Consider the following 16622-nt stretch of genomic DNA (forward strand, 5'->3'; position numbering starts at 1 on the left):
TGCGTCTTTTTATTTTTCACAATTAAAACCTTATAAATTAGAGTGATAGTGCAGTCACTAATAGCAAAGACAAACATTAATAAACAAGATCTTAAAGATTATGAAATAGGTACAAATAATTTGTCGTAGGTTGTAATTTACTATATGAGTCATACAAATTAGGTATGGGTTATGCATATATTACACAGACTATTAATAATATACTACGATATATTATAAGTTTTATACATACAAAGAACTTGAATGTACAGTTTTATCCACTATTAAAAAAAAATTAAGGCAGATATTCGGTATAACCCGGCGGAGGTGAATATTTCGATGGCTTTATATCCTTTGGACGAACTTTAAGTGGTCTCGGCATCGGTGGTGGCGGCGGTTGTTTCCACCTATTAAACAAAAATTAGAAATCAATTAAAAATCCTTGGTATTCAATAAGTATTTCATATAAATTCAATTGTAATAAACTTGTCAGACATTAATTGATACACGGTAACAAAGATTGCACATACATAAATGAGTTTATAGTTTTTCACACGCATACGTAAAAAGTAGTAGGTACACCATGTATTTGACACCGTATATAAATACAAAACAACATGAATCATATTTTTTAATATTCCCAAGATTTGGATTTGAATGAATTCATTAAAAATGTTCAAAAGTTAATAAAAAATGAGAGGTGTAGGAGGAAGCAAGGAACACCTGGATGGAACGAAGTTACTTTTATTAGAGAGAGACAGACAGAGAAACGCGCACACTGCACGGCTCTCAACTATGGCAGAAAGTGTTGTTTCAGCTTTTGGTCTTAATTCCGTGTAGTAGTCCCCTTTTACAACGCACAATAAGGAACTTCATTTCAATAACTTAATCATTATTTACATACCAAGGCACAAGACTAAGATCATGCGGCGGTTTGGGCTGTGCGAGTCTCTCAGCCCGCTCCGTGCGCAACATGTCCGCGTCGCGCGCGGCCGCGCAGCACGCGCGTAGTGTGAAATAGTACACCAACTCCACTCCGGATAGGAGGGAGAAACCGAGGAATAATCCTGCTATCCCGCCGAATGATACTAAACAGATATATTATAGGTGTTTTAATTAAAACAATAAAGGGCGTCACACACGGTGAAGATACTATAATATTTTATGTTAAGAAGAAGTTAATTATTTCGGGTCATATGTAACAGGATGGCGGTTCTACAGGGGTCTTAGTACGCAATGACAAAAAGAAAGATGGTCAGAACGCTGATACCGGATACCTTAAGATACTATAATAACGTTTTATATTAGAGAATCTTAACATAAAATATTATAGTATCTTCACCGTGTGTGACGCGCTTTAAAGTACATATCGTATTTTTTACATTTATAAATTAAATACATTTAAACGCGATTTATTTATTATAATACATATTATTAGACGCGACGTTTCGAACACTTTACCGAGAGCGTGATCACGGGGAGACTAATGAATGAATTGCGTTTAAAATCAGTTAATAAGTCAAAATGAGGCGTATGTAGGTAGGTAGGTACTTTTCACCCTTATTATTGAAATGCAACCTGTACTTATAAAATATGTATTCATAATTATTTATAGGCATAGAGGAATCCACAAATAGATAAGTAATTACGAGGGTCTACATTAAATATAGCTTCGCATCAAATTGGATTAACGCGAAAGTTAAGCCCTTGCGCTATGGTATTATCTCGCTACTGTTAGCTTAATCTAATTGCTACCAATAAATATACCTATACCTACCTAATACTCTCTCAATCCTGCTTATACACTAGATTGTAAATTTCGCTTACCTAATAAATCAACCCAACCAAACAATACTTCTCGTTTATACCGAACCATGGGCCAAGAGACAAACTCAGTTTCCAATGAATTAGTTGCTACTGGGCCTTTGCTTATGCTGCGGAATAATAATAAGTATTAGAATATTATATACAATACTTACTTGCACAAAATATATGTAACTAGATAATAACATCTTACTCAATTTCTGTCAACTTTTCTACTTCATAAACAGTGTGAGTGCATCCCAATTCACAATTGCAACGTGTCACATCCGTTATGGCAGCCACGTGTTTTGATATGCATTCTAATTCTTTCACAGTGCAATGTCGATAGCCTTCTGCAAAATAATACAACTAATCTGATATAACTAAAAATGAATGAGTTATACATAATATATTTATTGACAATATGAGAGATGCTAGGTAAGAACTAAGAATGAAGCAACTTATGAATTTAAAATAACGATCATTATGAGTTCATGCTTAAGGACAAAGTGTCAAATAAGTTAATATGTAATCATGAAAGAAAATGCATTACTTACTAGTAGTTGGGTAGAAATGAGGAACACATTTACAATACGAGCGACTGCGTTGCATACGACACTGCCTCATGCAAGCCGTGTACGTATATATATTAGATGTTTCCAAGCGTTGTTCATCCGCAAAAACACAACGTCGTTGACGAACAGATAGCTGTCTTGCGTCTTCTGTCGTATATGTATGTTTTACTGAAAACGATACTTTCTCCACTCGCCTATCCCACGAATGCTGTATGCTCTGTTCCAATCCAGCCATTTCTTCTGTAGAATGAATATAGATCTGAAAACAGAAGTTTAATTTACCATTTTATACAGGAAAAATTGGAAATGTTTTCAAAAATGTTATTACGTACATCAATAGTAGAATCGTTGCGTAAGGAGTTAAACATAAATGACCATTTGGAATCCGTTTCATGAATGAACGCCTCAGAAAATTGATCTGTTTGGGTTTGCCTGTAGAAAGAGAATATGAAATATCGATATAGGCATCTAATCTTCTTCAAAAGCTTAATCAGTCATTAAATTAAATCATAGGCTCTTCAATTAATGGCTTATTAATCCAGATGACGGTGACAAATTTACAAATCAAATCAATAAAAGTTATAAGTAAGTACTTCAACTACCATGGCCATGACTTTTCTGCATGTTTAGAATTGAAAGCGTAACAAAAACCCATTTCGGTAAAAACAGGAGCCACTAAATCGCAACACTCTTCAGAGTCCCCCTTCCATTCACAATCATAGAATGCATTTTCGCAATGTCGTACAATCTGTAACATAAACCCTAAGCAATTATTACATGGTACATTGTATACAATAAATACCCAAATCAATCATTTCTTCAGAATTATATTTTAGTTTCGTAGTTAACTATTATTTCTTCGTAAATAACAAAAAAAAAATATAGAATACAGACACTAAAAACAGCTTCTTTAGGATTAAGAGCCGGTATAGATGCATCGGTATCAGTTTTGCCAACAAGTTCTGGATCCTTAACAAATTCAGAGGCTCGTGCTGCGATTGACTGATAACTCAGTGTAGATAACCATTTTAACATCTCTTCTGCTTTTGCCGGTGGTTCTGAACCCCATATTCTAGAAAAAAGTTTATAGGAAAAAAATCTTAGAAAACCACTTCATTTAACTATTACACTCACTACTTTACTCACGTATTAATGTATTCTGCTAATAGTTCTTCGTCAATAGGATTCCTATCACATATTGTGACTGCAGGAAAAGGCACATCCCAATTATGGAAATCTGTATCTAACCCTTTGAAAATTACGTTATATTAGACAAGATGCTTACTATTTTAGCTACTACAGTACTACACTATAAGTATCTGAAAATATTTATGCCTAACTACTACACATACAACCATACCTGTTATAGTAGGATTCGTTTGAAATTTTTCCCATAAGCTCACGATGATTATGCAAGTTGCTACTGCACCAATAGCAGTAAAACTAAACCACATAAATCTGTGAAAAAATCACCACTATTGCATTATCTAATCCTATCGTTGTTTTGTAGATGTAAGGATACTTGTATCACTTACTTTTCACAAAACGGTCGTTCCTTTTCAGCTATATATCGGACGCCATGCAAAGTAGAGTTGTTGAAAAATTCTGTGGTCTGATGACGTAAACTTGTGGCGAACAATGAAAGCATACCGTCATCCTGACTCTGTTTAATATCTGGTTCTGTGAACCAATTTTTCCTATTTCTGAGGCCTTTACGTTGACTCTTTGAAACAGGTTGCGGGTGTATCTTCATTATGATTGATTTTATCTATCACTACATTTTCTTGAAATTCTTAACTCCTTTTTTGGTTTTAAAATGGATTTAGTAGCATAAAAAGCACATTGTTTTTACATTTCATATTAAAATGGAAAAGTATCATAACATCCACTGTTTGTCCGTCATTAACAAATACGTGATTGCATGAAAACAAATTTCATAGGTCACGCGAGACTAGATAACATCACAATATTAAAGTGACCCGTCCATTCAGGACAATCATTATAATTGTATAATATCTATCGAGCCCAGCACATTATACTTAAATTTCGTTTAGTAAAATAATTAGTGTTGTGTTCAGTAATTTCATTAAATCTATAATAGTTCAACATTTTTAAAGAGCAACGAAAAAAGACTAGCTGCTATAAAACCACAATATCCTCACTCCCTATAACTAAAGTTTAATATAACCATGGACGAATATATTATATAACTACATATATAAATTTAATATTTTATTTTATTTTCAATATTAAATAGCTTTTATAATTGTAAGTACCTACATATTTCCAGATCTAAATGAAAACTCTATTGAATAACAATAATAACAGGTTTTATTTTATAATATTTTTAATACATCTAGTTTCAAATTCATAGAGCACTCATGCTATTAATATTATGTTTCTTAGGCGTTTCTTCGACAGCGGCTTCAGGTGGTAGTAGCGGGTCGATCTTTATATCCAATTCTTTCAATGCATCATCCAAAATCTTAATTTTACCAAGTAACATTTCTGCTTTCAAATTGTAACCTGGCTCTAGCATCTTGCCGGTTGGATTAAGCTTAAATAAATGCTCCGCCTACAACAAATGTAAATTATAATTATCTGGGACAATGATTAACTTATAGTCATTAAAGGATTTATAAACGTCCTCTAATTCACAATCTGGTAAGGGGCAGAAGGATAACTGAATTAAGTATAGGTCTTTTTTTACTACTTATAATGAACTAGATTTTTAACCAATCTTAAAGTGGCTCTTCCCCTCGGACCGTCGTTAGATGTACACGTTTGCGCGGTTGTTTTAATTAATTAATTGTTGTTATAAAAGTGATTTAATTCAAGTACGAAAATAGGAGTGCATAACTTTTGAAGAGGTTCGTTGTACGCCTTTGAAGAAAAAATAGCAATCTCCTCAGTAGTGCTGCTGCCCTGGTACTTTTGAAAAAAATTGGCCACTCAAGAGGTACCGTAAATCTCATTTGTCTAAACTTTATCAAATCAAATGAAAGTGCACCCAACAGTCTGCACTGAATAATTGCTATTGGAAGCATCAAAGTGGGCGTGTCGAGCTAAAAATAAAACCTCCTATAAAATTCTTAGCGCCTAGTAATTAATATGGATAAACAAGACAAATCTTTGTCGGAAACTAATATTCCCGATCAACTTGTGCGCACTCCACCGACTTATTTTATTACACAACGTAATAAACGGGGCAGAGAACTTGACTGCGAGCACGATTTTGACTCTTTTCGAAACGAAATAAAGGCTATGTTGGTGCAGCAACAAACGGAAATTAGTAAGATTCATAATACTCTCGTAGAAATTAAAACTACAAATTCTAACATAGAAAGTTCTATGTCGTTCCTAGCGTCTCAGAATGAAGAGTTAAAACAAAAAATTGAACAGTTAGAAGTGCAATCTAAAAAAGATAGAAATTATATTACCATTCTAGAGGACAAAATTGAGGATATGCAACGAGAAACACGTAAGACGAACATCGAAATTAAAAATGTACCTAAAAATATGAAAGAAACTAAGGAAGACTTATTGAACATGGTTTTATGCTTATCGAAGAACATAGGTTGTAATATCGATAGGAACGATATCAAGGATATATATAGAATTCAGAGTAAACGAGACATAAATAAAACCCCTGTTGTTGCTGAGCTTTCGTCTACCATTAAAAAAACTGAACTTTTAAGAATGGTGAAACAATTTAATATAAAAAATAAGGAAAAACTATGTGCAAAACACTTAGGATTTAGAACTGAAGAATACTCCCCGGTATACGTCAGTGAGCAATTGACAGCTAAAGCTGCCCGCTTGTACTTTCTCGCGCGGGATCTAAGTAAGTCAAAGGATTATAAGTTCTGTTGGACTGCATTTGGAAGAATATATGTAAGAAAAACTGATAATTCACCTATATTAATTATAAAAAATGAATCCAAAATTCAAACTCTCATGCAGGATAAATGACTATATAAGAAGCCAAAATACTATATTTTTTGTTTATTTAACTTCTATTTATATTGTATAAACTATTGTTATAAGTCAGTATTAACGTTAAACAATTTTTATTTTACTACTATTACATGTAAAGAGAACAGAACAATTTTCATTAGTACTCAACTTAATCTAATACAAAAACTCAACATATATATTGTCAACATACTATCTCACTATATATTTGTAATGGACTATATTACACTTTCAACTTCAATTTATACATACACTAAAAATGCACTCCTTACACTATTAAAATATACTAATAATTATATAAAACTTAAAAATGTAATGCATACTTTAAATGAATTCAAACATTTTATTATAGACTATGGATAGTTCACTTAATACTTTGCATGAATTAGATAATATAAATATTGCGGAATCTAAGGAATGTACTACCCACGATTTTATAACTTTGTACAAAATACAAAAATCCGATCTTACCATAGTATGTCAAAATATTCGTAGTATTTATAAAAATTTTGAAGACTTTAAATTGAATCTTGTACAACTACAAATCTTGCCTGACTTTATTATTCTTAGTGAGTGCTGGCTGGACAGCAACAAATCTTTACCCATATTAAATAACTATACCTCATATAATACGAGTCAACACATAAACCACTGTGATGGTGTAACAGCATATGTAAAAAGTATCCATTCGGTAAATGTAAAAGAAATTAATATTTCACAGGCATCTTGTATACAAATCAGTTTTAAGGAATTCATTTTGATCGGAATCTATCGGTCACCGTCTAATATTAATGCTGAAATTTTTATTAATTCATTGAGTCTTCACTTAGAATCCATAAAAAACTGCAAACAAATTATTTTGACTGGAGACATAAATATTAATTTAATTCACAAAGTTAATGAAAGTTTTCATGATAAAACAAATAGACTTAGATATTTAAATATGTTATCAACACATGGTTTACTTCCGGGACACATAATACCCACGAGAGATAAGAACTGTCTCGATCATTTTATGTTGAAAATTGATCCTAAAAATAAAGCTTCTATTGCGGTGATAAAAACAAGTACTTCGGATCATTATACAATTTTTCTAAAAATAAAAAAATTATCTAATAAAATAAAATGTAAAAACAAATATAGAAGTTTTTTGGATTATGACAATGCATTAAAAAGCCTTCAAAACTCTAACATTAATGATTTATTTTTATGTGTTGATGCTAATATTTTGGCTCAAAAATTAATAAATTTATTACAAAAACATATAATTGACAATACTTTGGTAAAAATTATTCCGAATGTGCAACGTATTTTGAAACCGTGGATGACTCAAGGGGTATTACGATGTATTCGCAATAGAAATTATTTACAAATAAAGCTTCGATCTGACCCACAAAATCATGTATTGCAAATCACATACAGACGTTATAGGAATTATTGCACTAGTCTCATTAAAAAGCTAAAGCGTAGATATGAACAAGAACAAATAGCTAATGCTGCCGGAAACCCTAAGATGCTCTGGAGAACCATCAATAATATTACACAACGGAAGACATTGCATGATAAAAATATTGAGCTACTATCTATACAGTCAACCCCTCATAAATGTGTTAACCTCGTCAATGATTTCTTTGCCAATGTTGGAAAATCACTTGCTGTAGAGATTCTATCCCGCCCAAGTTATAGTCCTAGCTCGGCCACATATTTAACTTCGAGTTCCCATGGTTCATCTTTTGTTTTGTTGGAGGCTGATGATGATGAGGTTAAATCTGTGTTGATGAGTCTTAAAACAGATAGCGCACCGGGATACGATAATATTACTACTAAATTTTTAAAGCAGGCCGGGGATATAATTATACCTATAATGACTCATCTTACAAACCTCTGCTTTACAACAGGAGTCTTTCCGGACGCTCTGAAATTGGCCTTAATAACGCCTGTGCACAAGGGTGGGAATAAAGACGATCCCAATAATTACAGACCCATCTCAGTCCTCCCAGTAATGGCGAAAATTCTAGAGAAATTATTAAATAACCGTTTAACTTCTTACCTACATAAATTTAATTTACTATCTTGCTCGCAATTTGGTTTCAGACATGGTTTAAGTACTGAAGACGCTGTTACAGCTCTGACGTCTTTAATCGTTAATCAAGTAGATGTAGGAAACAAATGTATAACTGTATTTCTAGACATAAAAAAAGCATTTGATAGTGTCTCTATCCCCATCCTTGTGCAGAAGCTAGAGCAAATCGGTATACGAGGTACTTCTTTAAACCTATTTCGGAGTTACCTCACAGATCGTAGACAAAGGGTCAAGATAACAGAGCATTGTAGTGATGATTCTAAGGTATTTTATGGTGTTCCGCAGGGGAGTGTATTGGGACCAACCCTCTTTTTGCTTTACGTTAATTCATTATGTGATATGTCTTTGACAAATGGATATGTGTTTTCATATGCAGACGATACAGCTGTTGTATTTTGTGGAAGAGATTGGGAAGAAGTACAAAATAGTGCTGAAATTGGTTTAGCTAAAATCGCACAATGGTTAGAAATGCATCTCTTGACTCTTAATATAGCCAAAACCAACTACATCTGCTTTGCTAATTACATTAGAAATCAACCTAATATTAATATAAAAATTCATTCTTGCCCTAACCGTGATAAATTAAACTGTTCATGTCAACAAATCACTAAAGTATCTAACACAAAATATCTCGGAGTAATCATAGACGAACGTTTGTCGTGGCATCTACATCTAGAACTCCTCATGACAAGGACTAGAAAGTTTGTATGGTTCTTCAAGACCCTAAGACATGTCGCAACTACAGATTTGCTGAAAATTGTATATGTGTCACTTGTTCAATCGGTGCTTACATATTGTATTACGGTATGGGGAGGGGCTACCAAAACAAAATTTCTAGATCTTGAGAGGGCACAAAGATCTTTACTTAAGGTTATCCATTTTAAACCTTATAGATTTCCGACTCAAGAATTATATTCAGTGTGTGATGTTCTTACAGTTCGAAAGCTTTACGTATTAAATATTGTTCTGAAACAACACAAAAGTTTAAAATATGATCCTAAAGTTGATAATAGAAGGAGGAAAACATGTGTGGTTCCCAATGTACTTGTTAAAACCGCATATGCTCGAAGACAACAGGCTAAACAATCTTCTTGCCTATACAACTTAATAAATAAAGCCTTAAATATATACCCTAAAACAGCGAAGGAGTGTAAATTGCAACTAATTAAATGGTTAAAAAATAAAAATTATGAGGAAATAGAAGACTTATTAAAATTAAATAAAATAAATTAAAAAAAAAAAGCAACATATTATATAATATACACACTACACACACACTCTCTCACATACACACACGCACATTCACACACTCACTCACTCACACACACACACACACACACACACACACACACACACAAAATATACACTCGTTCTGTTCCCTATAATACATATATCTAAATAAATTTTACATATTTCTCTTTATATAAGAAAATGTTATTCGTGTAACACTTAAGCATAATGTACTGTCGGAAGAGCGAGATGTCCTAACACAAGCATTTATTGCTTAAAAGGATGTCTCAATGACTGTTAAATTGTAATACTATTTGTTACAGAATAAATAATAATATATCTTTAAATAATAATATATCTTTAATGGAAAAGTCCTCTAATTATAATTGTAGAAATATAATACCAGAAAGTCAATGGGGTCATCTGGGCGCATTTTAGCAACTTCCAAAAGTGCCGGAGTCAATGTTGGGAATATATGATTGATAAGATAGTTTCGCATCGGCTCGCTTGAAGCAGCCAGTGCAGCTTCTTCCTCCTCTTGCATTAAGCCGTATAACTCAGACTACGGTCAAATATTTATCCTTTAATAAAATTCAAAATACTCATAGCTGGAGTGATGGCATAGTCCAATGATATCATAAGTAAAACGGTGTAGATAGGTTACCAACACAACTTTCAATCTTCAAAAAATCACACAAACGCAGACACGATAGAGAGAGTGGCATGATTCAACTATCATGAGGGAAAAAGAGACAAGTGAAGCAAATTGGTGGCTAATTAGCCACATTTTGGACGTACCGGTCTCGGAGCGCTTGAAACCTACAACCTTTTTACTTATGATATCATTGGCATAGTTCCTTGGTAAGTAGTGCTGAGTGCATATTATGTAGAGCACAGCACAACTACACCTACCCAATATTCCATTTTATCTTCACGTTCTTCTTGCATCTTTTTTTCAAGTTCCAATAATGCCTTTGCTTCTTTCGTACGAAGTGTTTCTAATTCCTTTTTCTCTTTTTTCTCTGCCGCTTCAATTAAGGCTGTATGAAAGATTTTATTGTTTTATCCTAATTTTTATCGAGACGCATTATCTACTTAGTTACATAAGATTAATAAATCTTATTATTATGTAAGTAGATTTGTGTAATACAATTTACGTTTTACACGGCTATTAGGTACATTTCGATAAAATTGCCTAAAATCGATTAATTTATCTTTTAATTAACTAATTATTCATTTAAGAATGAGTCAAGGTTTAATGAAATCTCGAATACACTTTAATATCTATGCACAAAGATGGGTTCATCTAACTAACAAAAAAAATAGAATCAAAATCAGTTAGTTTCTAATACATGTTTTGTTTTATCAGTGAAAGTTGCATATATAGTATATACCTAGTGAAAAGCTAACCAATAAGTTTCCCATATCGGCATGGACGTCCCATTCTCAGAGCAACGGCAGCGTACGCGCCATTCATAGAATAATCGGCGTGTTCTTTCACCGGCACAATAAGTGGATGTATGTCTAATTCGTCAAAGAAATTCAGAGGAGAAACGTCACGACCGTCGTTCATGCGGAATTCACTGAGGCGTTTAAGAACCGTTTCTTCATCCAGCCGTGAGTCACCGTCTGGCTGGCGCATCGCTTTATCACAGATAAAATCGTCAGTTGCTTCCAAAGACACAACGATATCTGTAAATTAGGAACAATAAGAGCTTTTTGTGCAACGCCGGCTATGACTCAGAGCGGTTATAGTTTACCTGGCAAGAGCTTTTTCAATACATTGCTATACAAATCTACGTCTTCGTCAAATGGCTCCTCTTCTGTCTCTTCGCCCGCCTCAGAGTCTTGGTCTTCACCTTTATCAAATACTATAACGAACATTACCAAAAATTATGACAGGGATTAAATTATACCTACGTGTTTTAAAATAAACTTACAAATTGAACATTGCGCTAATGTTGTTGGAAAACCATCGAGAACCCAACCCCTATTAAGAGCTTCACGATTAAGCATTCTTTGACGTAAATATCTGAAATCATTTTAATTAAACTATCACGTCTTTAACACTTTTTCATAATCATCCTATGAAAAAAAAGAAACTACATACTAATGAATGTGTTATATACTTGTTATATACCAAGGATTACTACACTACTAAATATAAACATACTTAGACAAATCTAGCTATAAAAAGTTACAAATAAGAAACCCCAAAAGTTCTTCATCACTAAGCATTCGTCCGGTCTGCAGCATAGCGAGGGTCTGTCGCGCGGTCTCTTGAGCACCTTCTTCTTCACCGGCGTCATCATCATCATCAGCCACTGGTTCCTCCTCTTCACCAGTTGGCATCACAAGATCCGCTGTCTCACCCACCTCCCAGTGGTGAACTCGCCATGTCTATAAGATTTGCTTGTCTCGATTTCAATTGCGATTTTGTTTATTTAATCGGCCAGTTAATTTATATTTAAGTAGTTAGTGATTGGCCGATATATTTACAAATATACGGGGTTGCACAGAATTATTGTAACAACTAGCTGTTCAGGTAAAAAATACTTAAACACACTGGTTTTAAGGTATGTACTTACCTAGAGACGATAAGCAGTACCTACGTAAGAACAGAAACTTACTAAATCTTTTATAATATCTTCGACTACAGTTTCTGGAGAAATATAAACCAATCCATAAGCTTCACAAATAAGCTTCGATAGTGTTGTTTTTCCAACAATTGGAGGTCCATACACGATAACCTACACACATTAAGAATAAATTATATAGGTACCTAGTCAGTAACTATAAATACCATAAGTGCCTACCACAAGTACCTACCTATATTATATTCTACACTATTTCCTCTATTAAAATAAGATTAAAATAATGTATAGATATATAATAGAGCCTACCTAAGGTGTATATATATATATATGTTTATTTTTTTGAATAAATTATTGCTTTTTCTACTTTCTGGTAAGATGTATTGCACGCCTCATAAGCAAAGCGTTGAGGTGGGTAGGTAGGTACTACTGTCACTTCGCGCAAAACATCTGATTTTTCAAACTTAAAATGTCTTTATTTTAATTTTTAACCAAATAGAAAATTCTTCTCACTTTAAGCGACATTCCTAATTGGTGGTAGTTTAAAAACATTGTATATTCATAATCATAAATGATGATTGAATATGAATGAAGATGAGTAGGTATGAATAGAAAAGTTTTGACTCGATTCACCTTGAATGGCTTTAATCCTCTCTCCTTTTTGAATTGCTTCATAAGAGCGGGCACATTCTCGGCAAATGTGAGTTCCGAGGTCCATTGTAATCCCATTGTCTCAACAATGAACGTCGGTTCCATACTTAAATTTAGATTTACTAAATCATATATTCGTTGCTATAAATAATATATAATGGTTATTATTATTATTTCGGTGATTAGAAGAAAAATACAACGTGAAAGCCTTACATCTATCTCGGTAATTAAGAATGCATCTTCGGGCGGAATGCATTTAAACATTCCCGAACCAGCAATCCGACCAAGAGGTTTGATGATCTAAAAAGATTTCATTTTATATTGGTTATATAAGAATTTAAGTGAAAAACATAGAGAAATCGGTTACAGTATAATACCTCTCTTTGTTTTGTAACATTTTGTTCAACTGCTAAAATATACAGCTTCTTTGGGAAGTCAGTTATTAAATTATATACTATCCTGGAAAAAACAAAGCATTCTTAAATACCTAGAATGTTATCATAAATGTATCGCCGATATTATCTCCCATTATTACCTTCGGTAAACCTGTTTTGCATGAAAACTGATCTTAATACTAATAAACGTATCCAAACAATAAAACGCTAAAATAGATAACTATATTGATAATGTTTTCCTTATCAATAATTAATTTAAGTCCGAACTCTCGTGATGTATAAAAAGTTAAAAGTACCTAATCTACCCACTTCAATGGTTTTCTGCACGACACTATGAACATTCTATTGTTCTTTGAGTAAAATATGCACTATTACTCACAGTGATTAGCATTAGGTATGTAAAAATTCATGAATGAATAAGTAGGTAAAGCTTATTATACCATTGTGTTTTTAATCTAATCATGGCCGTCATTTGAAGACGACAAAGCCATAAAACTTCTTCCAATTTTGATTAGATTTGTATTCGATATAAAATTACCTATTAGATCATTATATCCATGTATGTTGTAAATACTTACTGAGCTAAATCTTGTGCATTAATAAGAGGTATGACATTCCCACCACGTCCCAGAATCGGGAGTAATGGTTCACATTCCCATGCTTTCTGGAACCAATAGAAAAGCACGTCCTCCCGGCCACCATACGTAACCCCCGTACCGATCACTATTGCACTAAAGACCGACAAACTCACATAAAATTATGAAATAATTAAACTTATAGCAGTTACGACATAGATAATGCTCAGATAAATAATTTCTAGAATGCAAATTAAATTCCAAGTTGTCTACATCTATTTAATTGTAAATTATACTTTTAAAATCATACCCTATTTGACTTTTATATTTTCTTGCAATTCCAATAACTTCATTTTCAATATCATAATGCATTTTATAATTAGGATGAGTTTTTCTTTTGCGAAAATCAGACTCTATAAATGGCATATCTGGAGTGTCCTGGGAGATAAATGGAGGTTTTTTTATTTTATCAATTACAAACAAAATAAGTATGTACCTACAACTATACCTACTTATATCAAGGATAGACTATTTTTAGCACAAAATTAACAGTAACTTTACCGGATCCAATGGTTTAGTGAGAGCCCAAGTCATCACAGTAGATATCAGTATCAAATAACGTTTTTTGGACTCTCCCGCGCCACCGTCGTCATCACTACCGGTTGGAGCTTGTACACCAGCTTGCTTTTCTAATAAATCTTTCAGAACTAAAAAGTGCAATGATAAAATCTAAAAAAAATACAAGACGATATAAAAAAGTGGTGCATCATACTAACGCTTCAAAAAATCCATAACATAAGAGAGTTCATCCCTATCATAGCTGATATCCAATATAAGCGTCCCACAGGTTAGCATGATCGGCAAACATTCCGATTTTGATACGATGCGTGCGACATTATCAACAGCCTTGATCTTTGAATCGGTAACGGTACCTGACGAACAATTTTTAGGGTTCTGATTTCAAATATCGAAAGCATGCTATTTATATTTATTCTGTGATAGATAAGTCGGTTAAAGGTTCCTAATATTAGGAATCAATATAGGTACATACATTCATTCACTTCATAGACCGTGGAGCGTTGAATTTTCAGAAACAGATATTATGATAAATAGTTCTAAGAGCTAAATACCAAAATATTTTTATGTTGCATTATAGCGATCTTTTTATGGGATACGATAGAGAAAAAGCAGAACAATTAGAGCTTTTTTTTACCTATGATTTCATAGAATTGTTCTGGTGGTGGTGCTAGCGCTATGTCCACCTCTTCCCCAAAAACTGTTTGGGAACTTTGTTTAACTGATTCCGTCGCATTTTTCTCCAATACTTTCGAGACTTCCTTTAGTATGTATTCCCCTTGATAGGAATCTACGTTATTCATGAAATAACGTTTAAATGAAAACAAAACATCTGTTTCAGATGTCGATTTCTCCGAAGATATTTTATCCATTGACCTTTTCATCTCAGACTCGATGGTTCAGTTATTTTTGTTGACATACAAATTGACAATTTTTTTATACGAAATGTTTTGACAATATGACAAATGAAAAGCTGTGTCCGACATGCCACAGACATGCCGACATAGGATATAAAATAATATATCCTCCTAGCTGCTCCTAGCTAATGAATATGAATATAATGTAGATTTTTGCGTATTTTTATGTTATTTTTTTTCTTTAATTTGTAGATAATATGTTTTGCGATTATGAGAAATAATCTGATCATGCACATACACCTCAGCAAAGGAAGACTGGAGCAAACCGTGATAAACTACTTCTTTTGTCTTTCCCAATCAGAATTTCTCAATATAGTGTTTCGTGTTGTGCGAACAATGGTTACTCTCTACAATTAGCTTATATCAATTAAACCTCCATATACATATTCATATGGGCTAGTAATTGAATGAAACAAGATGCATTAATTCGAAATTTTATTTGATCAAATATATTGTTAAAAAACAATTTAAAATTTTAGTTATAAAATACAAGTACAATAATAAGAATTTCATTTTACCTAAGTAGAAAACAAATTTAATGATTCTTACATCTAATTAATAAAGCTTACATGTATTGTAATGACGTAATTATTTAAAAAAAAATATGTATTCACACGCGATGGCATGGCCAACATAAACGCATGGAAACCATGTGAATACGCTCTTATACGAAAGCATACAAGCAACAACAATACAATTATTTATATACTGGCTTGCTAGCCTAAGTACACTAATTGGATTCGTATAAATGAATGCATATAAATTGTTTCCTAATTAGAGTACCTTGTCATGGCAATATAAACATGTATTTATGTATGTATATTTATAAAATAAATTTTAAGCACCATTATAATTTTTAAGTAAAATATTTAAGTACAGATAATAATAATATATTCGTAATTTAAAACATATTGTATGTTTACCGTTTTAAAACTTTATTTTTACATTGTAAAGCTAAACTACAATCATTGTATAAAATCGTTATAATAGAAGTCATATATTAAAATATTAAATAATCACGTTTTTTCTAAATTTCATTATATTTCTACCAAAATCCATGTGAGATGTGTTTGTATTGTATAAATACAAAGTTTAGCATTTATTTGCTATGGCACCGAAATTATTCGAATTATGTTTAATACTGTTGTCCACATTGTACTAATATTTATTGTCTTTAATTATTAATATTTAAACTTAGATATGTTAAAAGGACGGCTTCGTTAATACTAATTTAAAAACTTTAAGTACAAAGTATACAATTGGAATGAA

At 32.6% G+C, this 16622-nt stretch overlaps 4 protein-coding genes across 4 annotated transcripts in view; 2 read left to right on the plus strand and 2 right to left on the minus strand.

The window, feature by feature from the left end:
- Positions 1-16622, plus strand: part of dib (Cytochrome P450 302a1, mitochondrial) — a 114616-nt gene that overhangs the window by 76228 nt on the left and 21766 nt on the right. The window lies entirely within an intron of this gene.
- On the minus strand, positions 14-4442 carry ppk23 (amiloride-sensitive sodium channel pickpocket 23). The gene is made up of 11 exons (XM_089700932.1): positions 3893-4442; positions 3718-3815; positions 3504-3606; positions 3252-3429; positions 2960-3105; positions 2690-2789; positions 2340-2616; positions 1997-2135; positions 1807-1913; positions 884-1067; positions 14-386 (listed from the first exon to the last, which is right to left on the minus strand). The coding sequence occupies exons 1-11, from the start codon at positions 4108-4110 to the stop codon at positions 275-277; spliced, it is 1662 nt and encodes a 553-aa protein (XP_089557058.1). The 5' UTR covers positions 4111-4442; the 3' UTR covers positions 14-274.
- LOC149484645 (adenylate kinase 7-like) lies at positions 4726-15332 on the minus strand. Its single transcript, XM_089700373.1, has 16 exons — positions 15074-15332; positions 14637-14792; positions 14422-14567; positions 14171-14298; positions 13864-14016; positions 13268-13349; positions 13104-13190; positions 12873-13031; positions 12276-12395; positions 11858-12045; positions 11586-11677; positions 11406-11516; positions 11056-11337; positions 10558-10685; positions 10049-10207; positions 4726-4932 (listed from the first exon to the last, which is right to left on the minus strand). The coding sequence occupies exons 1-16, from the start codon at positions 15318-15320 to the stop codon at positions 4726-4728; spliced, it is 2445 nt and encodes an 814-aa protein (XP_089556499.1). The 5' UTR covers positions 15321-15332.
- LOC149484646 (uncharacterized) lies at positions 5114-9928 on the plus strand. Its single transcript, XM_089700855.1, has one exon. It carries the CDS (start codon positions 5469-5471, stop codon positions 6327-6329), a length of 861 nt encoding a protein of 286 aa, XP_089556981.1. The 5' UTR covers positions 5114-5468; the 3' UTR covers positions 6330-9928.

The sequence above is a fragment of the Colias philodice genome, chromosome 11, assembly GCF_061535455.1.
Source record: "Colias philodice isolate Cphi_HAF_F1 chromosome 11, ilColPhil1 Martin Lab GWU primary, whole genome shotgun sequence".
Classification (NCBI taxonomy): Eukaryota; Metazoa; Arthropoda; class Insecta; order Lepidoptera; family Pieridae; genus Colias; species Colias philodice.

Coding starts and splice junctions, on each gene's coding strand:
- ppk23 (XM_089700932.1), bottom strand. CDS start 4,110: ATGAAGATACACCCGCAACCTGTTTCAAAGAGTCAACGTAAAGGCCTC. Junction 3,106..3,251: donor CTAAAGAAGCTGTTTTTAGT/GTCTGTATTCTA, acceptor TTTATGTTACAG/ATTGTACGACATTGCGAAAA. Junction 2,136..2,339: donor TCATTTCTACCCAACTACTA/GTAAGTAATGCA, acceptor ATTATTTTGCAG/AAGGCTATCGACATTGCACT.
- LOC149484646 (XM_089700855.1), top strand. CDS start 5,469: ATGGATAAACAAGACAAATCTTTGTCGGAAACTAATATTCCCGATCAA.
- LOC149484645 (XM_089700373.1), bottom strand. CDS start 15,320: ATGAAAAGGTCAATGGATAAAATATCTTCGGAGAAATCGACATCTGAA. Junction 14,568..14,636: donor TGTTATGGATTTTTTGAAGC/GTTAGTATGATG, acceptor TGCACTTTTTAG/TTCTGAAAGATTTATTAGAA. Junction 14,017..14,170: donor AAATATAAAAGTCAAATAGG/GTATGATTTTAA, acceptor GTCGGTCTTTAG/TGCAATAGTGATCGGTACGG.